The sequence below is a fragment of the Canis aureus genome, chromosome 13 (genome assembly GCF_053574225.1).
Source record: "Canis aureus isolate CA01 chromosome 13, VMU_Caureus_v.1.0, whole genome shotgun sequence".
Lineage (NCBI taxonomy): Eukaryota > Metazoa > Chordata > Mammalia > Carnivora > Canidae > Canis > Canis aureus.
Window position 1 is genome coordinate 10,497,485 of NC_135623.1, and position 27,896 is coordinate 10,525,380.

Sequence of the window (27,896 nt, forward strand, 5' to 3'; positions counted from 1 at the left end):
CGCCGCGCTCCGGCCCCCGCAGGCCCCGCCCCCGGGCGCCCCGCCCCCTCCGGCCCCACCTGGACGCCCGTCCCGAGTCCCCTCCACCTCGCCTCTCGCTGAGCAACCGAACCGCCGCAGGGACCGGAAGAGGAAGGCGAGGCGCGGCCCCGGGAGCAGGAGGCAGGCGCGCGCAGCCTCCCTCGGCCCGGCCTGCCGCGGGGCCCTCGCAGCGTCCCCGTCGTCATGAAAACAGGCCACGCCCCCGCGCTCGCCGACCGCGGTTCGCAAGTGCGCAGGCGCGCGCGCCCTGCGGCGCATGAGCAGTGCGGCTCGGAGCCCGCCAGCCACGGTCTCGGGCGCCAGCTACGCCGCTGCCGCTGTCACTATGGCCCATTACAAAGTGAGGGGGGCGCGGCGTGGCTGGGGGCGTGCGGGCGGGAGCCAGCCGCTGGTCGGCTCCGGGAGGGCGTGGGGGCGCGCGCGCAGGTTTGGGGGGCCCGAGTAGCGAGGCGGAGGCGGAGGCGGGGCTGCCGGACTCCCAGCGCCTTCTTCCTGCTCCGGCCCCTGCGCTTCGGCCGCTGACCCGCCGTGTCTCCTCAGGCCGCCGACTCGAAGCGCGAGCAGTTCCGGAGGTACTTGGAGAAGTCGGGGGTGCTGGACACGCTGACCAAGGGTGAGCATGCGCCGGGAGGGGGCTCCTCGTGTCCACGTCGTGCTCCTCGGCGCTGCGCCCCTGCCGGGCCGAGGCGCGGGGCGGGGGCGGGGGCGGGAGGGGCAGCAGGTGGGGCCTGCCAGGTGGGCCCTGCCAGGTGGGCCCGGGGCTCGGCGGGGACGCCGCCCGCGCCGGGCTGCCGCGCTCTCCGGGCGGGGAGTGGAACTCTTGCAGCTGTTGCAAAGTCCCTCCAACTTCCGTTGCTTTGCCTCCAGCGGCCGCAGAAGGCATGTTTGCTAAAGACCCTGAGATCCCAATCCCTCCCTCCTGACATTTTTTGCGGAGTCAAAATTAGGTAAAGCAGCATGTTTCCCCCCGGACAAAGGGCAAGGGGGAAAATGACCGGATTTCCAAAGTTGGCGGATAAAAATAACCAAGTGAACCGAATCCCCCAAATAGGCGATTAAGAATCAGTTTGACTGTGGTTTTACAGCCCCGCTTTCGTAGGCGATGCCAGTTCCTGCCCTGTGCAGATTTCCGAAGTAGAATTAGAGTTTAAAGAGCTTGAGGGCACATGAAAATGGTTATATTGTTTACACTTAAGATGGAAGCTGTGACACTGTATCTCTTTCTGGGGAGGGGGGAGTGTCTGTGTGTGCGTGTGTTCGAGACCTGAGATGAGGAAGGAGCTTGAAACTGCAGCGTTCCAGGAGACAGTTGGGCTACTGCTTATTAGCTCAGCAATAATGTGAATGCCTGCTATGTATCGTTCAACTCACTGGCTAGAACTTTCAAGGGTATAGAACAGAAAAGCTGTCCAGGATGATGACTGGGTCCACACGAGAAGCGTCTGGGAGATGATTTGGTAACTGCTCTTTGGCTAGAAGCAAAGCCTATTAGGAGAAAATTCTGGGAGAGTAACAACTGGACCTTAGCACAAAGCAGGGCTTTTAATTCCCATACCTGGGCTGATAATTTTGAATTGCTACCTACCTTAGGTTTGGGTACTAGTTTCCTTCTATCTGCAATTAAATTAAATACAATTAAATTAATACAATTAAATTTCAGCAAACATTACAGGAGTACTCTATGAAAGTGCTGTGCTCTGTCCTCTCTTGAAATGTCACAGAAACTTGGAATTTCAATACCGACCCCCCAACCCCCAACCTTAAAAAAAACTCCATGAGTTCTTTTCTTTCATTTATTAAACCGTTTTATTCAGGTCTCTGTTCTAGGCACTGGGGATACATCAGTGGGGAAAGAAAAAAGAAAGACCCTGCTCCAAATAAGCTTCTTCTAGTTGGTGGAGACAGATAAATAAGTAGTGCCAGCCAGTGGGAATTGTTATGAATGAAAATACAGCAAAGGGGGATAAAGAGCAAGAGGTGGTGGGGGAAGGTTTCTTTTAAGTAACATTTGAGCAGAGATCTGAATGAAATGTGATGTCAAGAGTTCCAGGAAGTGCAAGGAGGCCAGGGTGACTGCATGAAATTAAAGACAGAAAGTTAGAAGGCAGAGAAGTGACCTTGGCAGGGGGTAACAGCCTTGTGGCCATACATGGATCTTCCCTCATGAGATTGGAAACCACTGAAGGCTTCTTTTCTCTTGGTCACATCTATTGGCATCTAACTCCTCCACCTCTGTAGACTTCCAGTCTCCTCAATATCAGATAACATAGTGTCTACTAATGTGACCTATTTAAAATTTGATTTTTCAGCTCCAAACGTGGGTACTTTCCACAAATTTAATTTATGATTTTAATAAAGCTTATTTCTAAGAGGATCTGAAACTGCTTCTAACATTAAAACACTATAAGGATGGCTAAAGATAAAGAGAAGTCATTTGGAAAAAGGCATTTGAGTTGAGTACCATACTAACCTCTAAAAAATCCCACCTCTAAGGCAAAAAGGGAAACACCAGCTATCAAGTTCTTGTCTGATTAAAAGGAAGTATATTTCATCTATAGAAAAGCACAGGAAGCTTGACATTTACATTGTGTTCTGTAACTATCAACCTCATGGTAGCACTGACAGAAATTTAGAAGCTGAAAGAAATGGGGTGCGGAAGAGGTAGAAAGGCTTAGAGTTATTCATGTCTTATAGAGTTAGTTGGCAGAGATTAGTAGAAATTAGTGGAAGAAGAAACAGGCTTGAGTATGTAATTTAAAGAAAAACATATTGAAGGGAGAGGGGGCTGGTGATGTAAACATACCAGATTCTTAAAAAAACAGGTTGTAATACATTTAGAAGAGTAACTATCAGAACTCAGTCCAGGTTGTTAAAAGTCATTGATTGTCATTTGACTTTTTCATACTGTGTATTATTTTGATGAATTATTAAAACTAAAAAAATAAAAAAGGAAACGTGTAAGTTTTACAGCAGTTCTTGGAGTCTAGAGATGCACATTTTTTTGTGTGTGTAGTTAAATTTTTGGCTTTTGTCATTTTTCAAAGGGTTCCATGCACAAAAAATTTAACCACTGGTTTAGAGAGATTTTTGTCTGAGTAGTAAATCCTAGGAGGAATTTGTTCAATAGAAGATGAGAAAGGTAGTGCTGACATAAGCTTTTGGGTACAAACTAAAACATCTATTTTAATGTTGATCTGAGCATGTCGATTACTGGTAAAGTTTTTGGTTGGTGGTTATTTAGCATATTGTATATGAAACTATTCTTGAAGCACACTTTGAATTCAAAGCTTCTTCCAGTAATTACTATAAGCCCTGTTGATTCTCCAAAATTTTTCTCAAATTAATCTACTTTGTTTTCACCCCTCCATCACGCTAGCGCAGGTTACTATCTTTTTCAGCTGGATTAGGACACCTGCCTCTTAACTGCTCTTCCTGCCTTCATCCTTGTCCCACTCTGGATCTTTCACACAGCAGTCAAGAGCGATCCTGTCACTGTCCTGCTTAAACTGTTTAATTATATGCCTCCTGTTCTGAGCATCAAAGTCCAACCAAACTTGCCGGATCCTCCGTGGTCTGCCTCCTGACCACCTTGCCAGCTTCCTTCCCTGCCACATAGTTCATAGCTCCATCTAGCCATATTTGAATTTTCAGTTCCTCAATATGTTGTTCTCTTGTCCTCCCCACCCCCTCACCTTCCCATTTTATCTGAAACCCTCAGAGCCAAGTCTCACATCTTATTTCCCTTCATTGGGGAGCCTTCCCTGGTGCTTTGGGCTGAGTTAGGTGTTCTTCCAATGTGCTCCCATAATCCATCATCCTATATTGCCGCTTGATGCTCTTTTTTTGTCTAGTTCCTTGCTTTTGCACTAGACTGTAAATTTGTTGAGAGCAGGGACCTTATCTGCCTTGTTTACCATGGTATGGCAGCCCTAGCAATGTGCTTGGCATATAATGGGCACTTAATATTTACTGAGCTATGGAATATAATTTCAGTCAAATTTAAGACTTTAATTGTTGCTTTTTTCTGCTTTTTGATTTGCAGTATTGGTAGCCTTATATGAAGAACCAGAGAAACCTAATAGTGCTTTGGAGTATCCTTTTCATCTTTCAAGTCAGAAAAAGGACTTATTTTTGGAACTCTTATTTTTTCACATAAATAATATTTGAAATATTTTTGATGATTGAAAAAGTTACTTCAAGTTTTGTGGTGATGATCTCTGGGTAAATGGTGGTGGTAAGATGGGGTGACTGTGATCAGAGATATTGATACTACTCTGAGATATTTCATTAGTTTCATTCAGCTCAAGTAAATTCTTAACTTTGATATTAGTTTCTTAAAGCATCACTTAGGAGCTGCTACCCCAGAAAATCCAGAAATAGAGCTGCTTCGCCTAGAATTGGCAGAAATGAAAGAAAAATATGAAGCTATTGTAGAAGAAAATAAAAAACTGAAAACAAAGGTAAATGTTTTAAAAGAATTCATGTTAAAAATAATTTCATCTTTAATGATTATAAGATCAAAGCCTCACTAAAACGGATAGCAGGGAAGGGAGGGGGATTAATAATCTCAATTAACTGCAAGGCTGAACTGATGCCCTATCTAGAAAACCACAGACAGATAGTAAATAGGACAAGCTACGTGTGGTCAAGAAGAGGTTCTTAGGAACCCACATCAAGAAAAAGATGAGAGGGATGCCTGGGTGGCTCATTCGGTCTTGACTCTTGATCTTAGCTCAGGTCTTGATCTTAGTAGGGGGTGTGAGGTCAAGCCCTGCACTAGGCTCCATGCAGAGCATGGTGCCTACTTAAAAAAAGATGAGAGTACTGGTTAATGCTGCTTATGAGTAAATGGAGGTTTCTGGGAGTCATGAACAGTTGATTTAAGTAGGTCAATGTAGGGTCATTGCTTTGTGAATAGCACCTCTTAGAGTTGTGCAGTACATAATCTGCACAGTTGTATGTGCTGGCCTATCTCTATAAATTTGTTTGCACCTGATTTTGTCTATTTGCTAAAGTTTTTTCTTTGTTGAAACGCCTGTGAGAATTTTCATAAACTTCAAATTAGTCAACTCCAAGTCTTTGAGGTTTTTCCACATTTGAATCACATAACGCATTTTACATTAGGCATTTCTCATAATGTGATTTATCTTCTCAACAACCTTGCGAGATAAGTGAAACAGGTACACAGACCATTTTATATTTAGGAACTGAAAGCACCTTGAAGTCTAATTATCTTCTCAAATCTGACAGCTAATTGGAACAACCTAAATCTTAGCCTAGTGTTCTTTCAGGGAACCACAGCTTAGCATAACAGAAAATGCAGCATCTTAAATTATCCAGGATTCCACAACACAAATACCAGTTAACTTTTTGGCACTTTTTAAGTCAAAGACATGAGCTGCTCTTCATTGACTGGCTAGATTATTCTTTTTCCTGCTTTTTAAGAGAAAGTTCAGTCAACGTTTGGTAAAGAGAAAGATTAAGTACCTTGCCAGAAGCCACAACATCTTTGGGAAGATACAGATTATTGCATATCAAGTATTTGAGTAGTGTAGTCTCGAATTGGAATTCAGTTTTGGTTTCCCAGTAATTTTAAAGGCTTATATGAAAAGAGTTTTCATTAGACTTGATTATATTAAATCTTAAATTGTATTAATCTTAAATGGTTTAAAAAGGGATATGATATTCATATAATAAGTTACTGATTCAGGAATTAAACTGGACATAATAGTTAACTACTCGTTTTGTTACTATTAAGTTTTTTTTTTTTACCCAACTTAGAATAAAATTCACCTAAACTCCTCTGTCTTTGCCCTATAGCTTGCTCAGTATGAACCACCTCAGGAGGAGAAGCGTGCTGAATAGGATTCTTCTCAGTTGAAAAGACACTGAAAAAATGGTTTTGTATGACTTGAATAGTTTGTATAGTATATAATCTTTTCTGAACAGATGCTCTAGAACTCTTTTAATATGTTGAATTCACCTATCACACTTTAACTGTTATAAACACATATACTTAGAATCACCAATAAAAACTCAATATAACTTTCTTTGGGTCTTAAAAGCAGGAGAATCCAAAGTGAATCCTGAAAAAAAATCTAAACACAGCCATCTAATTCATTACCTTAAAGGACATTGTTTATTAGTCTGACTAGGAATGATGGTACTGGTTGTATGTAGGCCAAGAAGTTCAGCATGGAGCTGTTCCTTGGTTTAGTGCAGGATGTGAGCACAGGTACAGCCATTCTTTAAAATGAAGAGGACACTGTTGTTTATATCCTCTGTAGGCAGCTCGAGAGATCTGTGTGACAGAAGATGCTTTTGCACGGGTTCCCATGAATATTGTACTCTTGTTTATATAATGCGGAACAAATAACTCTTCTTTGCCACCACTTTGCCTTAGATAACCGTGTGTGTGCCAGTTTGAACTCTGACACCACGTTTCCTTCTATGCAATCATGCCCTATCTGATAATGTTGCCTTGCTTTGCTCTGTGCTTCAGTGGGTTCCAGCTGCACATTGGCCTATGTTGTTTTTCAATTTGCTATACTAGCAGTTGCCCTGATTGTAATTTATATACCTTCAAACAGGACCACAACTGTTCCCCTGTCTTACTTAGTTGCTTAATTGATTGAGCACAGAACTGAGGCAATATAAATTTCTGGGTTCACGCACAAGCTGGGATAAGAAGGGGAATGAGCCATATATCGTGGAGAATTATAGTTTGCGGGTATAATTATATAGTGCTTTTTTTCCCTCAGTATTTTTCTAGCCTTGAATTCATTTTATCTTCATTATCCCTGTGAAGTAGGTAGGGCAGGTATGAGGGGAGGTTGGGTGCTGAATTTTTAGGCCAAAGACTGATATTAATACAAATTCTTCACTAACTATAGAACCTTGGGCACTTCAGTTAACTGCTCTGAGAGTCACTTTCCTCATCTGTTAAATGAGAAGAATAATATCAGTGCTGCCTACCTCACAGGGTTGTTGTGAGGGTCAAATGGAATGTATGTGAAAGATCTGTCAATGGTAAAGCACTATATTCTTGTTTGTTAGTCCTTTTCCTTTCTTTTGGAAGACCTATAGTCAGATGTTTCATTTTAGTGGTCATTTATTTTCCTTACTGATTGACTGACATTATTAAGAGTCATCCTGTTTTGTGTATTCTAACCCTAATGTTAGAGAACCTGTCTTTACTGTGGTCACCACACACATAGAATGCAGAATGCTCCAATGAAAGCTGATTTAACTAGCAAAAGCCTCAGCACAGCTAGGAACTGTGACCAAACTAATTGTAAAGGCATTTTAGTCAGTCATGTTGGCAAGAATGTGGCAATGGTCTGTGTCTCTTCTAGTCACAAGTTCATTTTTGGAGGGGGGCCAGATACTGTTGGAAGAACATTCACTTGAATCAGTTTATCTTTTACCAATTTGAGTGCCTCCTACATGCTCAGCGGTAGGCTGAGTGCTGGGTGTTATAGAGATGAATGACTTGAAGTTAGTTATAGACATGTACATAAGCAATTACAACGAGGAATAGGAAGTGCTAAGAACCGTAAGAACAATAAAACATGGCCCCATGGGGATTTTGAGAGAAAAAGAGAGAGAGAGAGAGAGAGACAGACAGACAGACACTTGGCTTCTTTAAGCAGTTGGTATGACAGTCCCTTTGTGGAATAGAGACAAGCAGAATTTTTTCTGGCAGCCAACCCTCATTTGCTTTTCTCCCATGGGACTAGTATTAGCGTATATATAAGTCAGGTTGCTGTCTCTTGTACCATCCTTTTGGACAGAACGGCAACCTGTGAGTTGGATAATCACACTTTGAAGGGGGAACCAACCTGTTTTAAACTGCTGTACCAGTCAGTGCTATTTAAGAATTCAGAGTCAGCCTGGCCTCTGGAGGTCCTCTTCATTTCTATCAAGTATATGGATGAAGAGAATGTACAAGAAGATGCTCAATGAAGTGGAAAAAAGGATGTCATCCATTCAGCTCCTGCTATGCTTCAGCAGCCTTACCTTTAAAATGTAGATTTCATATCTTGCCTACCTCACTGGGTTGTTGTAAAGATCAAATTAAATATAATGGATGAAAAGTGCCTGGTAAACTGTAAAGGACTACATATGGGTCACATGGTATAAAGGCAAATCTGTAAATGCTACAAAGTTGGCTGGTTGGTAAACTATAATTGAGACAAGCTGGAAAATGAGTAACTCAGGGTACCCTAACTTCTGGGCCTAAACCAAAAAGCTGAAATGTCGTTAAAAAATGCAGTGGTACAAGTTTAGGCACTAGGGTTGCTGACAAAATACTAGTCCCAGTGATTATCAGTGTGAACCACGTATACTCTGGATATTAAAAGAAAAAAAATTCCATTCTGGAAAGCATTAATAGTAATACTGTCCAGGTGCTAAACAGGCATCCTGAAGGCTGTATTGGTCAGTATCGCATTGCAGGTGCCAGACATTTGGTAGATGTTGACAAACTCAGATGCGTGTAAAAAAGAGTGATCAATAGGGAGAAGGCATCTGAAAATACAAGGTTGTGCTGTCCAGTATGGTAGCCACTAGCCACATCTGGCAACTTAAAAGGTTTAAAAAAAAACTCAGTTCCTCAATCATAGTAGCAACATTTCAAATGCTCAATCCTCACTGGCTGCTATATTGAACATTATGGTTGCGGAACAGTTCTATCATCACAGAAAGTTCTACTGGACATCACCAGAGAAGGGATGGTCAAAGGAACGGAGTATATTTAACGTGAACAGAAAGACTTAGTGGGTAATGAAGACTGCAATCTAATATTTGAAGGGCTGTCATGAAAAGAGATGAAGACTGCTCCTGTGTTCCATTTTAAGCTCCAGGGAGTGCGATTTTTGGTCTGAAGAGAAGACTTTCAAACAACGTTCTACTTCGGTGGAAGTAGCTGCCTTTTTAGATAATACGCTCTCTTCCTTTGCAACATTGAAGTGTATGCTGATTTATCAGCTAGAGGTGCTATAAAGTGGATTCCCTTTAGGTGAGACATCGGACTAGATGACCGCTAAGGGATGTAGCCTACCTTTAACTTACAGCTTCACAAATAACGAAGTCCCAGACCTTCAAGAACATGCTTTCCGTTCATAATCAAGAAATTCGTCTCTTTGGAAAAAATCAGTGCCAACGCCATCACCTCCATTTTAATAGGAGGCTCTTTAGTCAGATTTTCATTTCTAAAACCTGACTGTCCAGAGCGAACATTCCTGTAGCTTTCTTAAACGTATTTGGTGAAAGCATTTCAGTTTGCTTTCATTTTTCATCCCTTTGGTCTGTGATCCGAAAGTCCTAGAAGATGTAATGTTCTGTTGGGGCGGGGGGGGGGGGTAAGTTACATGAAAAGCAGATTTGGTGGGAAGGAGGGAGAAACAGTCCTTTTGAGTCTGAAGTGGTAGTAGTAAATAACCACCGCCTGATCGGCTGGAGGAGAAGCTGCTCTAGCTTGGCTGCTGTGGCTTTCCTCTCCGGGTCCTGCGACTTGCTAGATCCAGCTGTGCATCACACCCACGACTCTGCCTTTGGTCGAGGCTTCGCCCTCCCTCGGGCTGGCTCCTCCCCCCTCCCCTTGCACATCCCGACCGCATCCATCCGTCTAGACCCACCCAGACGTCACCTCCGTACAGACTTTTCTCACCCAAGTCCCGAGCATTTTTATCTATATATATACACCCCCTTGACCTTTCCAGTTCGTATCTCGTACCGGAGCTACTTACGCGGAGATCCCGAGCTCTGTTACTCTCCGAGCAACTGGAGGGAGGGCGGGCGGGGTCCGGGTCCGTTGCAGGCTTGTGTCCCTCGTCCCCCGCAGGGCGTCGCGGGCATCAGCCAGTATGGGTCGGGCGCGTGCCGCTGTAGGAGCGCCATCGGTTCTCCCCCCGCCTCCCACGCCCGGGGGGCACCTCCCGCTGCGGCGGCCTCGGCAGCTCCCGGGAAGGCAGGGGCGCGGCGGGAGCGAGGCGCTCGCTAGGGCGGAGGGCAGAGGGCTCGGCCGGCCGGGCCGCCCTCCTCGTGACTCCTCCTCCCCCCTCCACGGCTCCGGGTCAGGTGATTCCGGGCACGTGACGGGCACCACCTACCCTGCTGCCCCCGAGTGGCAGCTCGGGCGGCCAATGAGGGGCCGGGCCTCGGCGCGGAGCCAATGGGAGCCGGGCTCGGGGGGGCGGGCCGCACGGCGGCGGCGGCTGCCGGGGGCGGCGGCGGCGGCGGACTGGGGAGGCGGCGGCCTGGCTCGGCCTGGCCTGGCCTGTCAGGGCGCGGGCGGCGGCGGCTCCGGCACCATGTCCCTGCAGTACGGGGCGGAGGAGACGCCCCTGGCCGGCAGTTACGGCGCGGCCGACTCGTTCCCCAAGGACTTCGGCTACGGCGTGGAGGAGGAGGAAGAGGAGGCGGCGGCGGCGGGCGGCGGGGTCGGGGCGGGGGCCGGCGGCGGCTGTGGCCCGGGGGGCGCTGACAGCTCCAAGCCCAGGATCCTGCTCATGGGGCTGCGGCGCAGCGGCAAGTCCTCCATCCAGAAGGTGAGCGGCGCCGCGCCGGCCCCTCCTCTCGTTCCCCTCCCCCCTCCCGGGGGCTCGGGCGGCCGCCGGGCACGGACTGGGGGGGCGGGCTGCCCCGCGCGCTGGGTTGGTCCGCGGAGCCCAGGCCGAGGCCGCCGAGGCCGAGCGGTCCCCGCCGGCGGGACCGGCTGGAGCGAGGCAGGTGCCGGCGGCGCCGCCCGGGACCCAGCCCCGCGGTCCTTTCGGAACCCGAGACGTACCCTGCAGTTGCAACTTGGAGAACTTGTCCGACTCCCTCCCCTGCCCTGCCCTGCCCTGCCCTGCCCGGGTTTTGCGTGTTTTCTCCCACTTCTGGTGACCTGGGTTTGCAGGGCTTCCCAGGTGAGCCCCAGGGAGCAGCGCCGGGAAGAGCCGTGACCAAGCCACTCCTACTACGGGGGAGGCTTCACACCCCCGGGCCTGGAGGGCAGGGGCTGCTGCCGGGCCACCAGCTCTCGCACTTGGGGCCCGGCGACTGCCATCGCTGGTGACAGTCCGTCCCGTTCCGGGTGCGGATACGGACGTCTGAGACCTCGAGAAATATTTGCAGACCTCTGTCAGGCCCGTGTGCTTTCACTTCGGGTGTGTCAGGAGCAAATGGAGGGCCAGATCCTTTAGAGTAGGGGGTAAACTGAGGCAGGACTCCATTGCCCATCCCTCTGACACACAACTGAGCGGGTAATGAAACGCCAGAAGCCTGGTCCGTCGCCCTTTCCACTCCGTTGCAAAGGTCTATCCAAAACAAATGTGTGTGATATTTTGTAAACATGACGGTTTTTAAAAAAGAGTGGCCTTCTTCTGAGATTACTGGATAACTGTGTTTTATTTACTTCCGAATTTACTAGGTTGCTGCGTTTTGTTTATTTATTTTTTCACCTCTACAAGCAGGTTTTGGTAAATTCGGGGTAGGATTTTTTTTTTTTTTTTTTTTAGCAAGCTGAATTTAATTCTTCTCACTTGTTACTCATTGACTAAACTCTGATAGTAACCACCCGTTTTTCTCTTCTACAAAGTAACAGCGAGACACAAATTTAGGTTTATGTTAGAGTTGTATGGATTGTGATTATCCTGATTCTTCTTTTTTTTCTTTTTAAAGATTGTATTTATTTATTCATGAGAGACACACAGAGAGAGAGAGAGAGAGAGAGGGGCAGAGACACAGGCAGAGGGAGAAGCAGGCTCCATGCAGGGAGCCCGATGTGGGACTTGATCCCGGGTCTCCAGGATCACACCCTGGGCCAAAGGCAGACGCTAAACCGCTGAGCCACCCAGGGATCCCCCAATTATCCTGATTCTTAACAATTACTTTTACCACTTCTTTTTTCATGGGAGCTGTCTTTTCCCTGTCAACTCAACTCCCCCCCGCCCCCCCCATATAATTTTCTGTTTGGTATAATTGCTGTCCATTTGATTTCTTCCACAAGACTGCAGACTCGGTGAAGGCAGAGTCTAATCAGTCACCTTTCTGATTCTCAGAGCCTGATTTAGGCATTCCGATAAGTTTTCAGTAAACAAAAATTCTTAAACTTCAGCTATAAGCTTTTATAATCTTAAAGCAGATTATGGTTGAATTAATACATTTTTAATAGAAAAAATCGATTGACATGAGTAGAGGCATTCTACTCCTACTACTAGGATTGAATGAATGGTGCAGAGAAAATAGACAAGTTTCAGCTCCAGAATAGGCTTGTTGGAGAATAATTTGGTGTCTTCTCATCTCTTAGAAGTTAAAGGAGAGTGAGTACTGAGGATACACCGTTCACTTTATATCTCTTTTAAAATTTTTACTATAGGTTGAAATTCTCTATATGTTAATTCAGAGTGGAATTTTGAACTTTGAATACAAAGTTGAATAGTTATAAAATGACCTTTTTTCTTTGAACAGGTGGTGTTTCATAAAATGTCACCCAACGAGACTCTCTTCTTGGAAAGTACCAACAAGATTTATAAAGATGACATTTCCAATAGCTCCTTTGTGAATTTCCAGATCTGGGATTTTCCTGGGCAAATGGACTTTTTTGACCCTACTTTTGACTACGAGATGATCTTCAGGGGAACAGGAGCACTGATATATGTCATTGATGCACAGGTAGTAGGAATAATGACGCTTATTTCTTTTTTCTGGTGTCAAAAGATGTAGACACAAAGGAAAGGTGTTTATCATCTTTATCATGTGCTTCTTGCAGCTTATTTCTTTGCTGGTAGATTCCTAGCAGTATGAGAGATGCAACCGCAGAGGTGTGTTTGGGAGCAGGCTGCCATCCTGCAAATTCAAAATATGCGATGATTAGGAGATAGTGGCTTATTATCTTTGAGTTCTAGTTAATGAGTAGTTCTCCACTTTTATTTGTCCAATAGTGGATATTGCTGTACTTCATTAACTATTATAATAGTGATGTCACTCACTGGAAAGATCTCCTCGGTGCTCATATCTAAAGAGGAATAGTAAATATTAAAGTGAATAGTTTTCTTGGTTGCCCAAATTGGGTTTGGCTTAACAAACATGTATTGAGGGCCTAGCAGGTGACAGGCCCTGAGACGAATGGGACATGTCCCTGACATTAAGAAGCTTACTTTTGTAAGCTTAAACATTAGTTAAGAATGCTTTCTGAGTGACAGGCTCTGTAATCAATGCTTTCACATACATGATCCAACTTAATTTATTCTTCATGATACTGTGAGCTGGGTACGGTAATTCCAATTTTATGGATGAGTAAACTGAGATCTCAAATTTAAGTGACCTGCTTAAAGTCACACATCTAGTAAATGGCAGAGCTGGGATTACTTTTAAAAAATTCTATTGGGAAGACATGTCCATTTCCTTTTTCTTTTTCTTATATTATAGATATTAAAAATTATGAGCATTAACTTGGTAATTGATTTTTTTTGTCTGGAGAGATTAAAGATTTAGAGAGATAAAGGAGGTTAATGTATTGGAATGTTTGGAATATTTGTGAATAGTTAGGGTAATATATTTTCTGTGGTTGGGGAAAGAGGTGGTTTGAGGCTTTCTTAACTCGTTACTGACTTTTACAAGATTTCTTTTTAAAAAATATTTTGTTCTGACTTACAGGATGACTACATGGAGGCTTTAACAAGACTTCACATTACTGTTTCTAAAGCCTACAAAGTTAACCCAGACATGAATTTTGAGGTTTTTATTCACAAAGTTGATGGTCTGTCTGATGATCACAAAATAGAAACACAGAGGGACATTCATCAGAGGGCCAATGATGACCTTGCAGATGCTGGGCTAGAAAAACTCCACCTTAGGTAACAACATGTGTGTTTGATATGAGAGCCCTGAAAAATGTGTAAATGTATTCCCATCTCTGTCATTACAAACACGTAGCTTTCTGTTACTGATAAACCCTTCCCGAATCTGTAATGTTCTTGATCACTTCTTTGTTGAATTCAGTTTTGGGAGTCTGATGTGATTTGAGAAGTTACTTTCCCAGTGTTTTGCATTTTCCTGGAGATTGAAGTTATATGAAGTGTTCTCATTGGAGCTTTTAGAAATTCATCTCAGGAGACTGGAATCAGCCTGTTTCCTCGTGGCATAAATCTGCTTTGGGACTCCCTTCTTTTGATTCCATCATTTATTTATTTATTTATTTATGCCTCATTTCAAGGACTGTCAGATTTGCTGTAGAACTGTTGCTTGAGTCTTCACAGTATTTTCTTTTCAGTAGGAAAAGCCTTTTAAAGAGGGTACATTTTCAAGCCTGGATTCTTTTTTTTTTTAATTTTATTTATTTATTTATTTATTTATTTATTTATTTATTTATTTATTTATGAGAGAGAGAGAGAGAGGGGGGGGGCAGAGACACAGGCAGAGGGAGAAGCAGGCTCCATGCACCGGGAGCCCGACGTGGGATTCGATCCCGGATCTCCAGGATCGCACCCTGGGCCAAAGGCAGGCACCTAAACCACTGCGCCACCCAGGGATCCCTCAAGCCCGGATTCTAATGTATCTTATATATGTTTTTAAAAACAGTTTATGCTTTTATGACTCTCTATTGTTTAGGTTAGGGACTTTATTCTATCAATCTGTTTAGGGTTCCTGTTAAGCTTAAAGAACTGATTCATAATTAACTGTCTTTAAGAATTATTATTATTAAAGAACAACTACTAGAAAGGATTGATGATTTATTTATTTGCTTGTATTCTGAAAGCGTATGAGGAATATTTTCTATATTTTGCATTTTTTTGGTGGTATAGGTAGATATGAGTAATAAAAAGTGCCCAAGAAAATATACTCTTGATGATATAAACAACTTAAAGGGGAAGCAAGGGAGAGACACATGTGTAGCTATTTCCTTAACCCTGGTCTCTTACGGTGACTTCCTCATAGCCTCAAGCCAACCCCTGTCCCTACCCCTAATAGTCCTTAGGGCCTCAGGCTCCAAGGTCTTTCAGTTACTCTTCTAGGAAATCATGTAGAAAAAGTCTTTATTGATCTGTAGTTTGGATTGAAATTTTAAAATACTTTCCAGTAATTCATGCTTAAAAAAATTCAATATTTGTAAGATAAAATTGCCTCCCTATGAAATTCCTCAATCTTACTTTTTGGAAATCTATTAACAATGGATTTTAGGCTGCGATTGTCCTGTGTCCCCTAGTGTACATGAGGATTCTCTTAATCCTCTTTACACCACTTCTGTGTCCCTTTTTGGGGCTTCCCACCCCAGTGGTACACACCATCCCTTTCTCTAGTTCCTTATAGGGCCTGAGGCCTTGTTAACCTCTCTAGAATCTTTGCGCTGAGCTTTTATTAATTACTAGCATGCCTCTGGATTAGGCTCTATTTGATTTCCGGAAACTCAGCATACTAAAATGCCCTGTATGCTGTAGTTCTCCATGTCCCTATCTATTTCCAAGCCTCACAGTTCCTCAAGGACCTTTCCACATTGCTAACCTTTTTGCCTAAGGGAAACAATAAAATATTCCTTTGTCCCTAGTGTGTGTATGGGGTCATTTTGGCTTCATTTGTTTTGTTGCTCTAACTTCTGGAGTCAAGCTCCATCTTGCATAGGGTTAGGTTCCTAGGTCAGCGTCTTTGAAGTATTTTTAAATTGCTTGTAAAGTGTGATATCCACAGTTCTGTATTTTCTGACTTCGTAATATATACTTATAAATAAACAGAACAACTATTAACGAGGAATGTACTCCCTGAGCTAAAAAGCAGGTAAAATTGTCTCTATTGTTTAAAATGTTCAGGGTCTCTCTCATATATATTTTGTTAAATCTGTGGATGTTACTTCTCCACCATATGTCATTTTAAGGCCACCAGATTCCTGTTCCTTTCCTGTTCTCTTTAGGGCTCCAGCTCCTATCCTTCTAATCTAAATTCGAAGCTTCAATTGTGTGCATTTGTTTATTGAACAAATATTTATGAGCACTGTTCAGGACAGGGGGGTTATAGCTATGAGCAAAGCCGTCAAAGTCTCTGTCCTCATGGACCTTACGTTCTAATGAATGAGACAACTCAAAAGCACTTATAAAATAAATGTGTAATATAGTTTGAGGTACTTAATAGTACTATGCAGAAAAATTCAGGGAAAGGATTGCTGTTTTAGGTAGAGAGGTCAGGAAAGAGCTTTGTGAAGAAATGACATTTTAGTAGAAACCTGAATTATATTCTTGCTAAATAAATGTAACCCCTCTTTCTGTGCTCTCCCTTGGTTTTTGTCTTAGTTTTTATCAGTACGGGCTTAGGGATCCAGGTTTTTTGGAGCAGGTTGCAAAGACTTAGGTGACTCTTCAGGTTTCTGCATCTGGAAATGCTTGCCTGGGTACTAGGAAATTGCCCTCTTTTATAAATGGTGTAAAGCAATGGATAGTTACAAGCCAGGTGGTAAAGCTCTGTGGGTCTTTTTGAACAGTGGGGACAACAGGCAAGATAAAAAGGTTTTATTTGAACTTAGTGACATCACATGTTAGGAAACTTAAAATTTTGTATTTTATGATAATTGTCATGGAACTTAAGATATTTTTCAAATTAATTAAACTGTGTTGTGTTTTTCAGCTTTTATCTGACTAGTATCTATGACCATTCGATATTTGAAGCCTTTAGTAAGGTGGTGCAGAAACTCATCCCACAACTGCCGACCTTGGAAAACCTATTAAATATCTTTATATCAGTAAGTGAGCTAATTCAGTATAATTTCCAATTCCATTTTCTTGAATATATTTGTGTATTCAAATTCTCCAAAAAATGGTTTGAATTAGTCTGAATTAGGCTGAAGACTAATGACACACATAACATGCAAAATAAATCATAAGAACGTTAAAAAAAAATGGCTTGAGTTATTTTCTGAGTTCTTTCCTTACAGCTTACCCTTTTGATCTTAAAATGAGATGAAACATTTTTTCAGACTTTCTTAATTAATAAAAGTTTTCATGATAAAAATCTTCATAATATCTGTTTCCTGAATGAAGAGTAGTAACTGGAAAAGACTGGGTTTTGGGAATTTGACTCTGCTTAATCTCTGCTTTATAGGAGGTCACATTGAAAAATTGATCTTTTCCTTTCCTTGCTAACTGTAATCTTAGTGTCATATTTCTTCTTATTTTGAGGATTCAGCTTAATAAAAAGGATGTTCCTCAATAAATATAAGACTCAACTATTATATTTTTCTAGGCATTACTTTGAAGGACTCAGGGTGTAGCGATCCCCAGTTCTTTTGGGCTTTTGGGTTATGCTAGATGTTGACATCAAACTAATTCTTTATGTTTTGTTAATTGCCATGGAAAGCCTTTCTGGTAGCAAGCTCATTCAAATCAGGGATTATTGTAACAAAAAGGATTATTGAAAATGTAGCACAACTTGATTTTTGGAGGATTTTTTTTGTTAATGTTTTTTGGTGTAGTGTCTTAGCAAACCATTCATTTAAGTAGAGGAGGAAGAAAAAACAAATTTAGTGCAGTTCAGTCAGTAAATCAGATAAATAATTACACTTTCATTCTTTGGATAACAGAAGTGTCTCTCAGCCAAATACTATTTGCTTGTTTGGTACGGGGTTATACCATTAAAAATATCTTTGTGTATTAATCAGTAATTTCAGGATCTTAGGTAAATTACAAATTTTGACTCTTAAAACTGAATACTTCCCCAATTTTGTTTTTCCAAGAATTCAGGTATTGAAAAAGCTTTTCTCTTCGATGTTGTCAGCAAAATCTACATTGCAACAGACAGTTCTCCTGTGGATATGCAGTCTTATGAACTTTGCTGTGACATGATTGATGTTGTAATTGATGTGTCTTGTATATATGGGTAAGTTATGTATATACTTTTGCAAGATCTCAGACTGGTGGAAAACTACCTGTTTGGTTTGTCAGGGATTAATTTTTGAGGCCTCTAGCAGGTACCATATGGAATGGAATTGTTCTGACCATTGCTTAAACTTGGAGCTTGATTTCCCTGTAGATAGATGGCTAGGTCTTACTGCTTTAGAGAGGATGGGTAAGAGCAGTTGAAAAAGTGTGCTTGAGCCAGATTTAATTGTTACTGAAAGTTTCTCCTGCCATTTTTTTTTTAAAAGATTTTATTTATTTATTCATGAGAGACACACCCAGAGAGAGAGGCAGAGACACAGGCAGAGGGAGGAGAAGCAGGCTCTATGCAAGGAACCCGATATGGGACTTGATCCTGGGACTCCAGAATCAGGCTCTGAGCCAAAGGTAGATACTCAACTGCTGAGCCACCCAGGCGTCCCATCTCCTGCCATTTTTTGAGGGGTTTGCACTGCGTCTTCTCCCTTAGGGGCTTTGCTAGATCAAAAAAGTAGATTGATTAACTTAAAACATTTTGAAAAACAGAATTAAGTACTGCTTTCTTTTTTTTTTTTTTTAAGATTTTATTTATTTATTCATGAGAGACACAGAGAGAAAGAGAGGCAGAGACACAGGCAGAGGGAGAAGCAGGCTCCATGCAGGGAACCTGACGTGGGACTTGATCCCGGGTCCCCAGGATCAGGCCCTGGACCAAAGGCAGGCACTAAACCACCAAACTACCCGGGCTGCTCTAAGTACTGCTTTCTGATTTAACTTCAGACGTTATGGAAATGAGGGATCCTGATCTTTCAGACAGCTAAGAAACCAGGAAATCAGAATTTTGGATGTCAGGAGGACTTACACATAGAAAAATTTGACCCAAACATCTGAGTATCCAAAATAAATGTCTAAAATGTAAACTCTTTCTTTATATGTAAATTCATCAAACTCCATACAGAGATTTATAAATGCCAGCAAAGGTGTGATTTTGTGGAATAGTCCAGAGGACGATTGAAAACTTTGGAGAATTACTGGTATTTCGAAAGCCAACAACCTTGTTCCTAACAACCCTGATCCCCCTCCCATATGAACATCAGCACTCCCAAGACACTTTCCGATGCTCTAACATAATCTCTGCTTTCTGTGTCCTTTATCTGTTCCCTTCTCCACCTGGTCTGAGGTCTTCTCTCTCTGTCCCTGTCCTTCACCTTGGTCTCTCAGCCTAATTTGTTGGTGTCTTTCTCCAGCTGACTGAGTAAGAGAATGCATTTCTCTCACATGTTCTTTACTTGTCTATTGCGGTCTTCTATTTATTTTTTCCTTTTGTGGTTACGTGCTCTCCTTTGCTCTTTTTCCATAATGAAACTGTGATTTTTATCTTTGTTGTATTATTCAGTAAAGTTTCATGTTCCCATTCCTGAGTTAAAAAATGGATGAATAGAACACTTGTTTTTTCTTTAAAAGAAGTGAAAATTTCATAACTTTTTTTTTATAATTTAAAAATCAAATTTAATTGCAAAGGTTTTTTTTTGTATAAGGTACATTGTAAAATCCATTATATGTTATGAAGCACATCAAACTTTTTTTTTTAAGATTTTATTTATTTATTTGAAAGTGAGTGAGGGAACACGAGCAGGAGAGAGGGGCAGAGGGAGAAGCAGGCTCCCCACTGAGTAGGGAACTCGATGTGGTGGTCCATCCCAGGACCTCAGGATCAAGACCTAAGTCGAAGGTAGACACTTAACCAACTGAGCCACCCAGGTGCCCCTTTAAGGCACATTATAAAAGGGAAGAAAAAATCCAATATCTCATTTTAAAAAAAATTTATGATAGGCACACACACAGAGAGAGAGAGAGAGAGAGAGAGAGGCAGGCAGAGACACAGGGAGAGGGAGAAGCAGGCTCGATGCACCAGGAGCCCGACGTGGGATTCGATCCCAGGTCTCCAGGATCGCGCCCTGGGCCAAAGGCAGGCACCAAACCGCTGCACCACCCAGGGATCCCTCATTTTTTTTTTTTTTTAAAGATTTTATTTATTCATGAGAGAGAGAGAGGGAAAGGGAGAGGGGGAGGGAGAGGCAGAGGGAGAAGCAGGCTCCATGCAGGGAGACTGATGTAGGACTTGGTCCCGGGACTCCAGAATTATGCCCTGGGCTGAAGGCAGGGGCTAAACTGAGCCACCCAGGGATCCCTCATTATTTCATTCTTAACACAATCCATGCATGCAGTTTGATGTGCTTTATTATGTTTGCTTCTTCCTTTAGTCTTGATTACATTTTTTGAAGGAGAACTGCATATAATTTTGAGAGTTCTAGTAAAAATAATAGCTTTCAGACCCTGATGGCTCACTTTGTAAGCATTAGGATTCCACAGTATCTTTGATAGACTATATTCATTTTAGTTTTTAATACTTTTTTTTCTACAAAATGGGAATTTTCTTATGTTAGGTCCTTTTTTATTTGTATACTGCATCAGTACAGATTAGTGTGAGGGGAGATTTGAAATCTATATTCCTTGCATCCTAGGTAACCAAGGTGAAGGTGTGCACACATGGGATACTGCATCCTAGTCTGGGAACCCTATTTCTTTTCTCTTCTCTTTTTCTTTTTCCTTTTTCTTTTTCTTTTCTTTCTTTTCCTTCTTTTTTTTCTTCTTCTTTTCTTTTAGACTCTATGCCCAGCATGGACCCCAATGTGGGACTTGAACTCCCGACCTGAGATCAAGACCTGAGCTGAGATCAAGAGTTGCACTCCTAACCAATTGAGCTACATTGGCACCCTTGGGAACCCTATTTCTTAAACGAAAACTTCTGTTGCTGTATATTTAAGCCAGTATTTTTTCTTAAAAGACACTTGGGAAACCGTGGAAAGACTTGTCATTGTGCAAATTAAATGTGACAAAATACGTCGTTGGGAAACCCATAATGAATACTTTCTTTTAAAACAGGTTAAAGGAAGATGGAAGTGGAAGTGCTTATGACAAAGAATCTATGGCAATTATCAAGCTGAATAATACAACTGTCCTTTATTTAAAGGAAGTGACTAAATTTTTGGCACTGGTCTGCATTCTTAGGGAAGAAAGTTTTGAACGAAAAGGTAATGGCATTTTAAAAGGCATTTTTTATGTTACATTCTTTGTAATAATTTATTAGGTTTTTGAAAAATCCGAGAAAACGATATTTCAGTGTTAGGTAATTTTCAGCTCAAACTACTTCTGTCTCTTCCTTTCCAGATCTAGTCCAGACTTTATCCTCCATTTGATCTTTTATGTTAAATCAAGTATTTAATTCCAGCCTTTCTGATTTTGGGGACTTTTAATACATGTCTAAATGCCAGCAGTTGGGCTACCACCTGTACCTGTTTACTGAGATGATTCTTTGGCAGGTTCCCAGGTTACCTTCTTGCTTTATGCAGAGATGGTCCCTCATTCTGTAGCCCTTCAGCCTTCTGAAGCGTGTGGTCTTGCCAGTCCCTCCTTTCTTGAAGTTTCCCTCTCACTTTGCTTCTCTAAAGCTAAGCTCTCCACGTTATTTTATGTATTTGTTTCTCTGACCTCCACTTCTGTTTCTTCTGACCTTTTTTCTCAGCTCTGAGCCTTCTTCAGAGCCAATCCTTTTGCTTGCCTCTTCCGTTATTCTCCTGGTCAGCTCATTCAAGCCATGGTTTCAGTTAATTTTCTCTATGTGGTTGATTGAAAAATTCACCTTTCCAGCTCTGACTTGGGCCCATATTCCAGTCCCATATTTGGAGCTGTTAGTAAGACGTTTTCACTTAAATATTTTATTGTCTTGTACATGGTGTCAGAAGTGATGAAAAATTTCCCCTCTGTTTTATGACCCTCTCGGCTACCCTAGTGCTGTTACCAGTTACGACATTTTCTGGTACCCAAGCTCAGATATATCGTAGTCAGGTGATTGTGTGGTGGTACCACGAAAGGGCCCCTGTGGGGCATTTCATAGAGGGCCTTCTGTGTTCTCCATTTTCGATTCTTTTCGTGTATTGTTTACATTGAATTTTCACCAAATTTTATTTGTTTCTCTGGTTTCCTTTCTACCCCCACTGTCTGCGCCCCCAGTGCAGGTCCTCATCCCTGCAGGCCCATGGCGCTGCAGTCATGTCCTCCTTGAGGTCATGCGCTCAGCCTGTGTTTCGAGGGGCTAGGATGTGTTGTCTTTTATTCCAAAGGCAGATTGACTTTCAGGAAGTTACTTTCAACATGTTATTTCATTACTCAAGGATGTATCCTCGCTCTCTGTTCACTGTAACAGGTACCTGCTCTATGGTCTGCATTTTTAATATTAATTTATATGGGGTGAATTAATATTCCACTAATGTTAATATTAATGAACTCTGTCAGATACACACAAACAATTTTTGGATAAACAAAAATGTGTGTATTCACCTTTGAGCTCCAGAACTGAAACATGGCAGAGACATAGTTGTCTTATACATTGTATGTCTCATTTGGAAGTCTCTTCCTGTGCTATGTGGAATGTAGTAGTTAATTTTCCCATTTATGATGTATTCTTTTACTTTGTATCTTCCTTAACCAATACAGAGTTTTGTATTGTGTATCTCTGTGTAAATGATGCAGAAGACTACTTACATTTTTACAGCTTGCTCACTCTTTTCACTCATTATCTTGAGATTTATTTGTGTTGGTAAATGTAGCTTTAGTTCATTCTTTCATTTTCACTCCACATCATAATATGCAGGCTAAATATACCACAATTTATTTTCTTCTTGCTGGACACATAGATTGTTTTTAAAATCACAAATAGCGGGGTGCCTGGGTGGCTCAGTTGGTTAAGTATCTGCCTTGGGGCAGATCTCAGGGTCCTGGGATTGGGCTTCCTGCTCAGCGGGGAGTCTGCTTCTCCCTCTCCCTCTGTCCCTCCCAACCACTCATGCTCTCTCTCTCATTTGCTTTCTGAAATAAATGGATAAAATCTTAATAAAATAAAATCACAAATAACTTTGCGAAAAATACTCAAATGCAACACATGAATATGTTTCCCTTTGTATGTGTGGAGAGTTTCTCTTAGAACATATATTTTTTAAAATTTTTATTTATTTATGATAGTCACACAGAGAGAGAGAGAGAGAGAGAGGCAGAGACATGGGCAGAAGAGACATGGGCAGAGGGAGAAGCAGGCTCCATGCACCGGGAACCCGACGTGGGATTCGATCCCGGGTCTCCAGGATCGCGCCCTGGGCCAAAGGCAGGCGCTAAACCGCTGCGCCACCCAGGGATCCCCTCTTAGAACATATTTAGTAGTGGAATTTAGGGAGATGTATTCATATGTCTTCAACTTTATTAAACATTGCTCTCCCAAGTGGCTTTCCCATTTTTGCCCCTGGCAGTACTGTGTGGTGGTTCTTGTCACTTCATGTCCTTGATAATGCTTGCAATCTGGTAAATGCAAAATGGTATTTCATTTTGAGGTTCTAATTTTTACTTCTTTTTTTAAAAAATATTTATTTATTCATGGGAGACACAGAGAAAGTAGCAGAGACATAGGCAGAGGGAGAGGGAACAGCAGGCTTCCTGCAGGGAGCCCGATAGGGAACCCGATCCCAGGATCCCGGGATCATGACCTGAGCCAAAGGTAGACGTTCAACCACTGAGCCACCCAGGAGCCCTAATTTTTACTTCTTTATTTTAGAGATTTTATTTATTTATCTGACATAGAGAAAACACACAAGCGGGGAGTGGGAAAGGGAGAAGCAGCCTCCCTGCCAAGCAAGGAGCCCAATGTGGGGCTCAATTCTGGGACCCTGGGATCACGACTTGAGCTGAAGGCAGACGTTTAATGGACTGAGCTACCCAAGCACCCCCAATTTTTATACTTCTTTAATTACTACTTAGGGCAGGCATTTTCTTCTTGACAGGTACCTTTTATACCAGTTCAGGTTTCTTCTTTGGTAATTTACCTGTTTCATATTACCTTTATCCTTTTTATGCTTCTTAGGAGTTCTTTATTTTTCTGCATTCTAATCTGAGAAATTAAAACAAAAAGGTTTTGGTTATGGAAATTTTCAAATATATCCAAAAGTAGAGCAACACAGTGAGTGTCCATGTGCCCATCCTCCTGCGGTCACCAGGTCATCCTCCATGTGCCCACCATATGCGGTCACAAGCATATGATCAGTCTTGTTTCCTGTTTATCCTATCAGCTTAATTATTATTTTTTACCCTTTTGTTGTAGAAACTGTCAAACATAAAACAGAGGGAAGATAACAGAATGAACCCCTTTTGTCTATCACCCAGATTGGATAACTATCAAAATCATAGCCAATCTTACTTCATTTCTGTACCTCTTTCCCTACTGGATTATTCTGAAACAAATCTTTGACTTGATCAAATAATTTTGTCTCTACAGATTTCAGTAGGTATCTGTAACAGTACCATTTTTTTAAAAAGATTTTTTATTTACTTATTCATAGAGACACAGAGAATGAGAGGCAGAGACACAGGCACAGGGAGGAGCATGCTCCATGCAGAGAGCCGGACATGGGACTTGATCCAGGGTCTCCAGGATCATGCCCTGAGCTGCAGGCGGCGCTAAACTGCTGCGCCACCGGGGCTGCCCTGTAACAGTACCATTAATAAAACATTAAACCTAACGGTACCATTGATAAACATAAAAAAATGAACAGTGCTTTCATAATATCACATTGCTGGCGAGAGTTCAGACTTCCCTGATTGTTAGTTTTATTTTACCATTTTCCTAGAAGTCATTTTTAATGTAAACTTATCAGAACTTTTATAGTTTATTTTTTCTGAGTCTGAAGGACCTCCTGGATTTGGCTCTAATCCACTTATTCAGACTTGATTCTCAGTACTTCCCAGTGAGAATTCTCTGCTCCTTTCCCCAGTCATACCAGTTTCTTTCCTGTCTCCCACCTGTGCCATGTTCTCATTGCCAGCTCCCTGCTGGTTTTTTTTTTTTTTTTTTTAAATATTGTCTTTCCTGCCTAATTAAATCTTGCCTGTATCCCCAAAGTTCTGCCTCATTCCTGAGGCTTTCATTGGCTGCTTTTGCCCTGTCCTGGGCTCTTCTTCCTGTAGTCATTTTGACACCATGTTGTTTTGATTTGTGTCTTGTGTGGTCATCTTCATGTCCTAGTATCCTCAAGGGCATTGATGTTTCTCTTTCTGATCTGTAATTCTTCTGACTAGCTTCCTTTAAAAAAAAAAAAAAAAGATTTTATTTTTTCAAGAGAGATACGGAGGCAGAGACACAGGCAGAGGGAGAAGCAGGCTTCATGCAGGGAGCCCAATGCAGGACTCGATCCCAGGACCCTGGGATCACTACCTGAGCCGAAGGCAGATGCTTAACCACTGAGCCACCCAGGTGCCCCCTCACTGGCTTCTATTCTTAAGGTCACCTCATAGTCCACAATGGCTCCTGGACCTCTGTATTCTAGTCAAGGAGGAGGAACAAGGCTGGGGATGAAATACATCCTTTTCCTTTTAAGGAGATTTCACAGAGGTTCGGTGTGCTTGCACTTATCTCAGTGGCCAGAATTGGTCGTGTGGCCCTACATAACTGCAAGGGAGGCTGAGAAGTGTAATGTGTTAGCTGAGCACCATTGTGCTCATCCAAAATTGGGTTTCTGTTACTGAGGAGGAAGGGGGAACATGGTTTTTTGATAGGCAGCTAGCCATTTGTGTTACAAAGTAGAACTGTTTGACCAAAGTCTTACTTGGAAGCCAGTTCTTGAAACCGACGAAGAAGGAGCAGTGTTGCCTGGAGAGCAGTCTAGGCTGCCTGAGGCTCTGGCTGGTGGGCCTCTCGGGGACCTCTGGGACCCCTGGGCTCCTCTGAGCAGTCTGCCAAACTACTGCTCCAGCCCTTCCCTTCAGCTCCTCGCTGGCTGCCCGAAAGACTTGTGAAAGGAAAAGCTTGATACTTTGAAGAGTATTTTACTTTCACTTTAGGTTTTATTGTAGATTTTCATAGCAAATTTACCTTCCTAATTGTTTTATTTATTTACCCAGCTCATTCCCAGGCCCCAGAGGTAGCCAGTGTTAACAGTGTGGGTATACACTTTATCATGTTTCTAACAGAGCACATTCCTCAGTGGGATGTGTATTTAAAAATACATACCAGTTTTTTTCTTTTGTTACCAAATATTTTTTAACAGATAACTTCACAGTTGACATTCAGGGGCCTGATCTTCCTTTACTCTCTTGCAGGTTTAATAGACTACAACTTCCACTGTTTCCGGAAAGCTATTCATGAGGTTTTTGAGGTGGGTGTGACCTCTCACAGGAGCTGTGGTCACCAGACAAGTGCCCCCAGCCTGAAATCGCTGACACACAATGGCACGCCGCGAAATGCCATCTAGCCTGAATTCCAGCTGACGGGGCTCTGTGCCAGCTTACTCTTCACTCCAGGGTCAGATGCCACGTGCTACAGGACAGGGGAGCTGCCGCTTGTGGGAATCCTGGTGCCTGTCCCACTAGAGACAAGGGGTAGAGTTTCTCATTTGGATGAAGACCCCTTCAACCAGTGGTGTGCAACTGAAGCTACTATTTCTTTTTTTAAAAAAAAAAAAAAAAGGCAAAAAAGAATTCTAGAGACCACAGAACTCAGTGTGTCTTTCTCCTCTTTGGGGGCCTATTTTGAGTAGTTGGGATATTTTGGACCTGGCAATAACACCACTTACCCATCCTTACCAGAGAATGTTGCTGTCAATTACCAGTTGGAAATAATAGAAAGAACTGAATTTTTATATGCTTCACTTAGGTTTTCATTTGAGTAGTCTCTAAAAATCCTGCCTTGCTTAAGTTCTAACACTGCCTCTCCGATTTCAATTTTGGACATTACACACCTAAGACGTTTTAAATGCATTTGCTTGCTAACTCAGAAGACATATGATCTGACCGCAGCAAAGGACATTCCTTGTATTTGTTACTGAAGAAACGAGAAAGTTTTATGCTGCATCAGTTCGAGAGCAAGGCTCAACAGTGGCTGCTGCATTAGTTCTCTTGAAGTGTTGAAGAAACTTTAAAACAGAAGAAGTTTGCACCTGTGTTTTGGGTACCAGATATCTGGGTTCCTTCTCCTCCATTAGATAAGTGATCATGATCAGTGTAACGATGGGAATTTTAAAAATTTGTTTTCCCCACAATTTCCTCCTCCTAGGGGAGATACTCATTATGTCATTGAAATACTTGGCTCACATCTCTTTAAACTTGGTACCAGCCGCTACATACCTTTTATTCTAAGCTATCTAGATTCTCTAAGAATTGCTGTTTTGTTGGCCATGAATGACCCTAATAAGGCACTGGTGGACTGCCCACTGGGAGTTGGAGAGAGCACATGGCACCACAACATGTGTCATTAAACATACTTTGTCTCCAGTATTCTGACACCGAGTGTCAACTGTGGTACTTTCTTCACCTAGGATATTAATTCATAATTATTTCTTTTTGTTGATGGTTGATACCCTGTCCATTGATTTAAAGTGACACATTATTTTTACTCGACATGCCCGCGTAGTCCTGTATTCCAAAGCCACTGGACCACTTGAGTACATAAGTGCCGCTGTTTAATGAAATGTGTATATTCAGGTCTGTAAACCTAACAGTGTGACTTGCAGCGCTTCCTGCAGATGATTCTGACTGTTGAGTATTTACATGGACCATGGGGATATCCAAAAGAAAATGCTTTTATATTTATAGATTATTTCACTGAACTATATAAAATGGGTATCAATAAATGTATTTACTCCAAAATCAGTTTTTTATTTGCCTGAAATAGGAGGAGGGTGGGGTGATGGGACTTTGGGTTGTTTCACTTTATCATTCTAGCATCCATTTCTTTTGCTGCTTCAGATGGTTAGCATGCTATATGTTTTAGGACTTCAAGCTCTGTCCCAGTGCTGCAGGAATTTCATGCTTTGTGTCCAAACACTTCTGGCCTATTCCTGCTTAGTGTAGGAGGTCCAGGCCTAGGTGAAAATGGTTTTTTGGTTGTAGTGTTTCATACCAATAAATCTC

The 27,896-nt window shown here is 42.4% G+C and overlaps 2 protein-coding genes and 1 long non-coding RNA gene across 12 annotated transcripts in view; 2 read left to right on the forward strand and 1 right to left on the reverse strand.

Moving 5' to 3' along the window:
- The window catches only part of LOC144281837 (uncharacterized), a 54,427-nt gene extending 54,144 nt beyond the window's left edge, over positions 1 to 283 (reverse strand). For 3 of the 9 annotated variants that reach the window (XR_013350218.1, XR_013350224.1, XR_013350222.1), the window contains exon 1: positions 60 to 282. This is a non-coding gene — a long non-coding RNA (uncharacterized LOC144281837). Of the gene's footprint in view, positions 1 to 59 lie in introns of all 9 variants that reach the window. The other 6 variants (XR_013350220.1, XR_013350219.1, XR_013350217.1 and 3 more) reach the window with 5 other exon arrangements.
- On the forward strand, positions 234 to 7,932 carry MYCBP (MYC binding protein). Its single transcript, XM_077844681.1, has 5 exons — positions 234 to 382; positions 583 to 655; positions 4,085 to 4,133; positions 4,373 to 4,502; positions 5,863 to 7,932. The coding sequence occupies exons 1-5, from the start codon at positions 299 to 301 to the stop codon at positions 5,905 to 5,907; spliced, it is 381 nt and encodes a 126-aa protein (XP_077700807.1). The 5' UTR covers positions 234 to 298; the 3' UTR covers positions 5,908 to 7,932.
- On the forward strand, positions 5,861 to 27,632 carry RRAGC (Ras related GTP binding C). 2 transcript variants are annotated; one of them, XM_077844676.1, is made up of 7 exons: positions 5,861 to 5,941; positions 12,496 to 12,699; positions 13,684 to 13,883; positions 16,639 to 16,753; positions 17,744 to 17,886; positions 20,832 to 20,980; positions 26,088 to 27,632. In XM_077844676.1, the coding sequence occupies exons 1-7, from the start codon at positions 5,939 to 5,941 to the stop codon at positions 26,237 to 26,239; spliced, it is 966 nt and encodes a 321-aa protein (XP_077700802.1). In that variant the 5' UTR covers positions 5,861 to 5,938; the 3' UTR covers positions 26,240 to 27,632. The 2 variants fall into 2 exon arrangements, with proteins under 2 accessions (XP_077700802.1, XP_077700801.1); XM_077844675.1 differs by lacking the exon at positions 5,861 to 5,941 and adding an exon at positions 10,270 to 10,592.
- Positions 27,633 to 27,896: the final 264 nt, after the last annotated feature.

What these genes read in the sequence shown, in the direction of transcription:
- RRAGC (XM_077844675.1), top strand. Translation starts at nt 10,356, where the DNA reads ATGTCCCTGCAGTACGGGGCGGAGGAGACGCCCCTGGCCGGCAGTTAC. An exon ending in GCAAGTCCTCCATCCAGAAG is followed by an intron (nt 10,593 to 12,495) that starts GTGAGCGGCGCC and finishes TTCTTTGAACAG; the next exon opens with GTGGTGTTTCATAAAATGTC. An exon ending in GATGTGTCTTGTATATATGG is followed by an intron (nt 17,887 to 20,831) that starts GTAAGTTATGTA and finishes CTTTTAAAACAG; the next exon opens with GTTAAAGGAAGATGGAAGTG.
- MYCBP (XM_077844681.1), top strand. Translation starts at nt 299, where the DNA reads ATGAGCAGTGCGGCTCGGAGCCCGCCAGCCACGGTCTCGGGCGCCAGC. An exon ending in TCACTATGGCCCATTACAAA is followed by an intron (nt 383 to 582) that starts GTGAGGGGGGCG and finishes GTGTCTCCTCAG; the next exon opens with GCCGCCGACTCGAAGCGCGA. An exon ending in GCTGGACACGCTGACCAAGG is followed by an intron (nt 656 to 4,084) that starts GTGAGCATGCGC and finishes TTTGATTTGCAG; the next exon opens with TATTGGTAGCCTTATATGAA.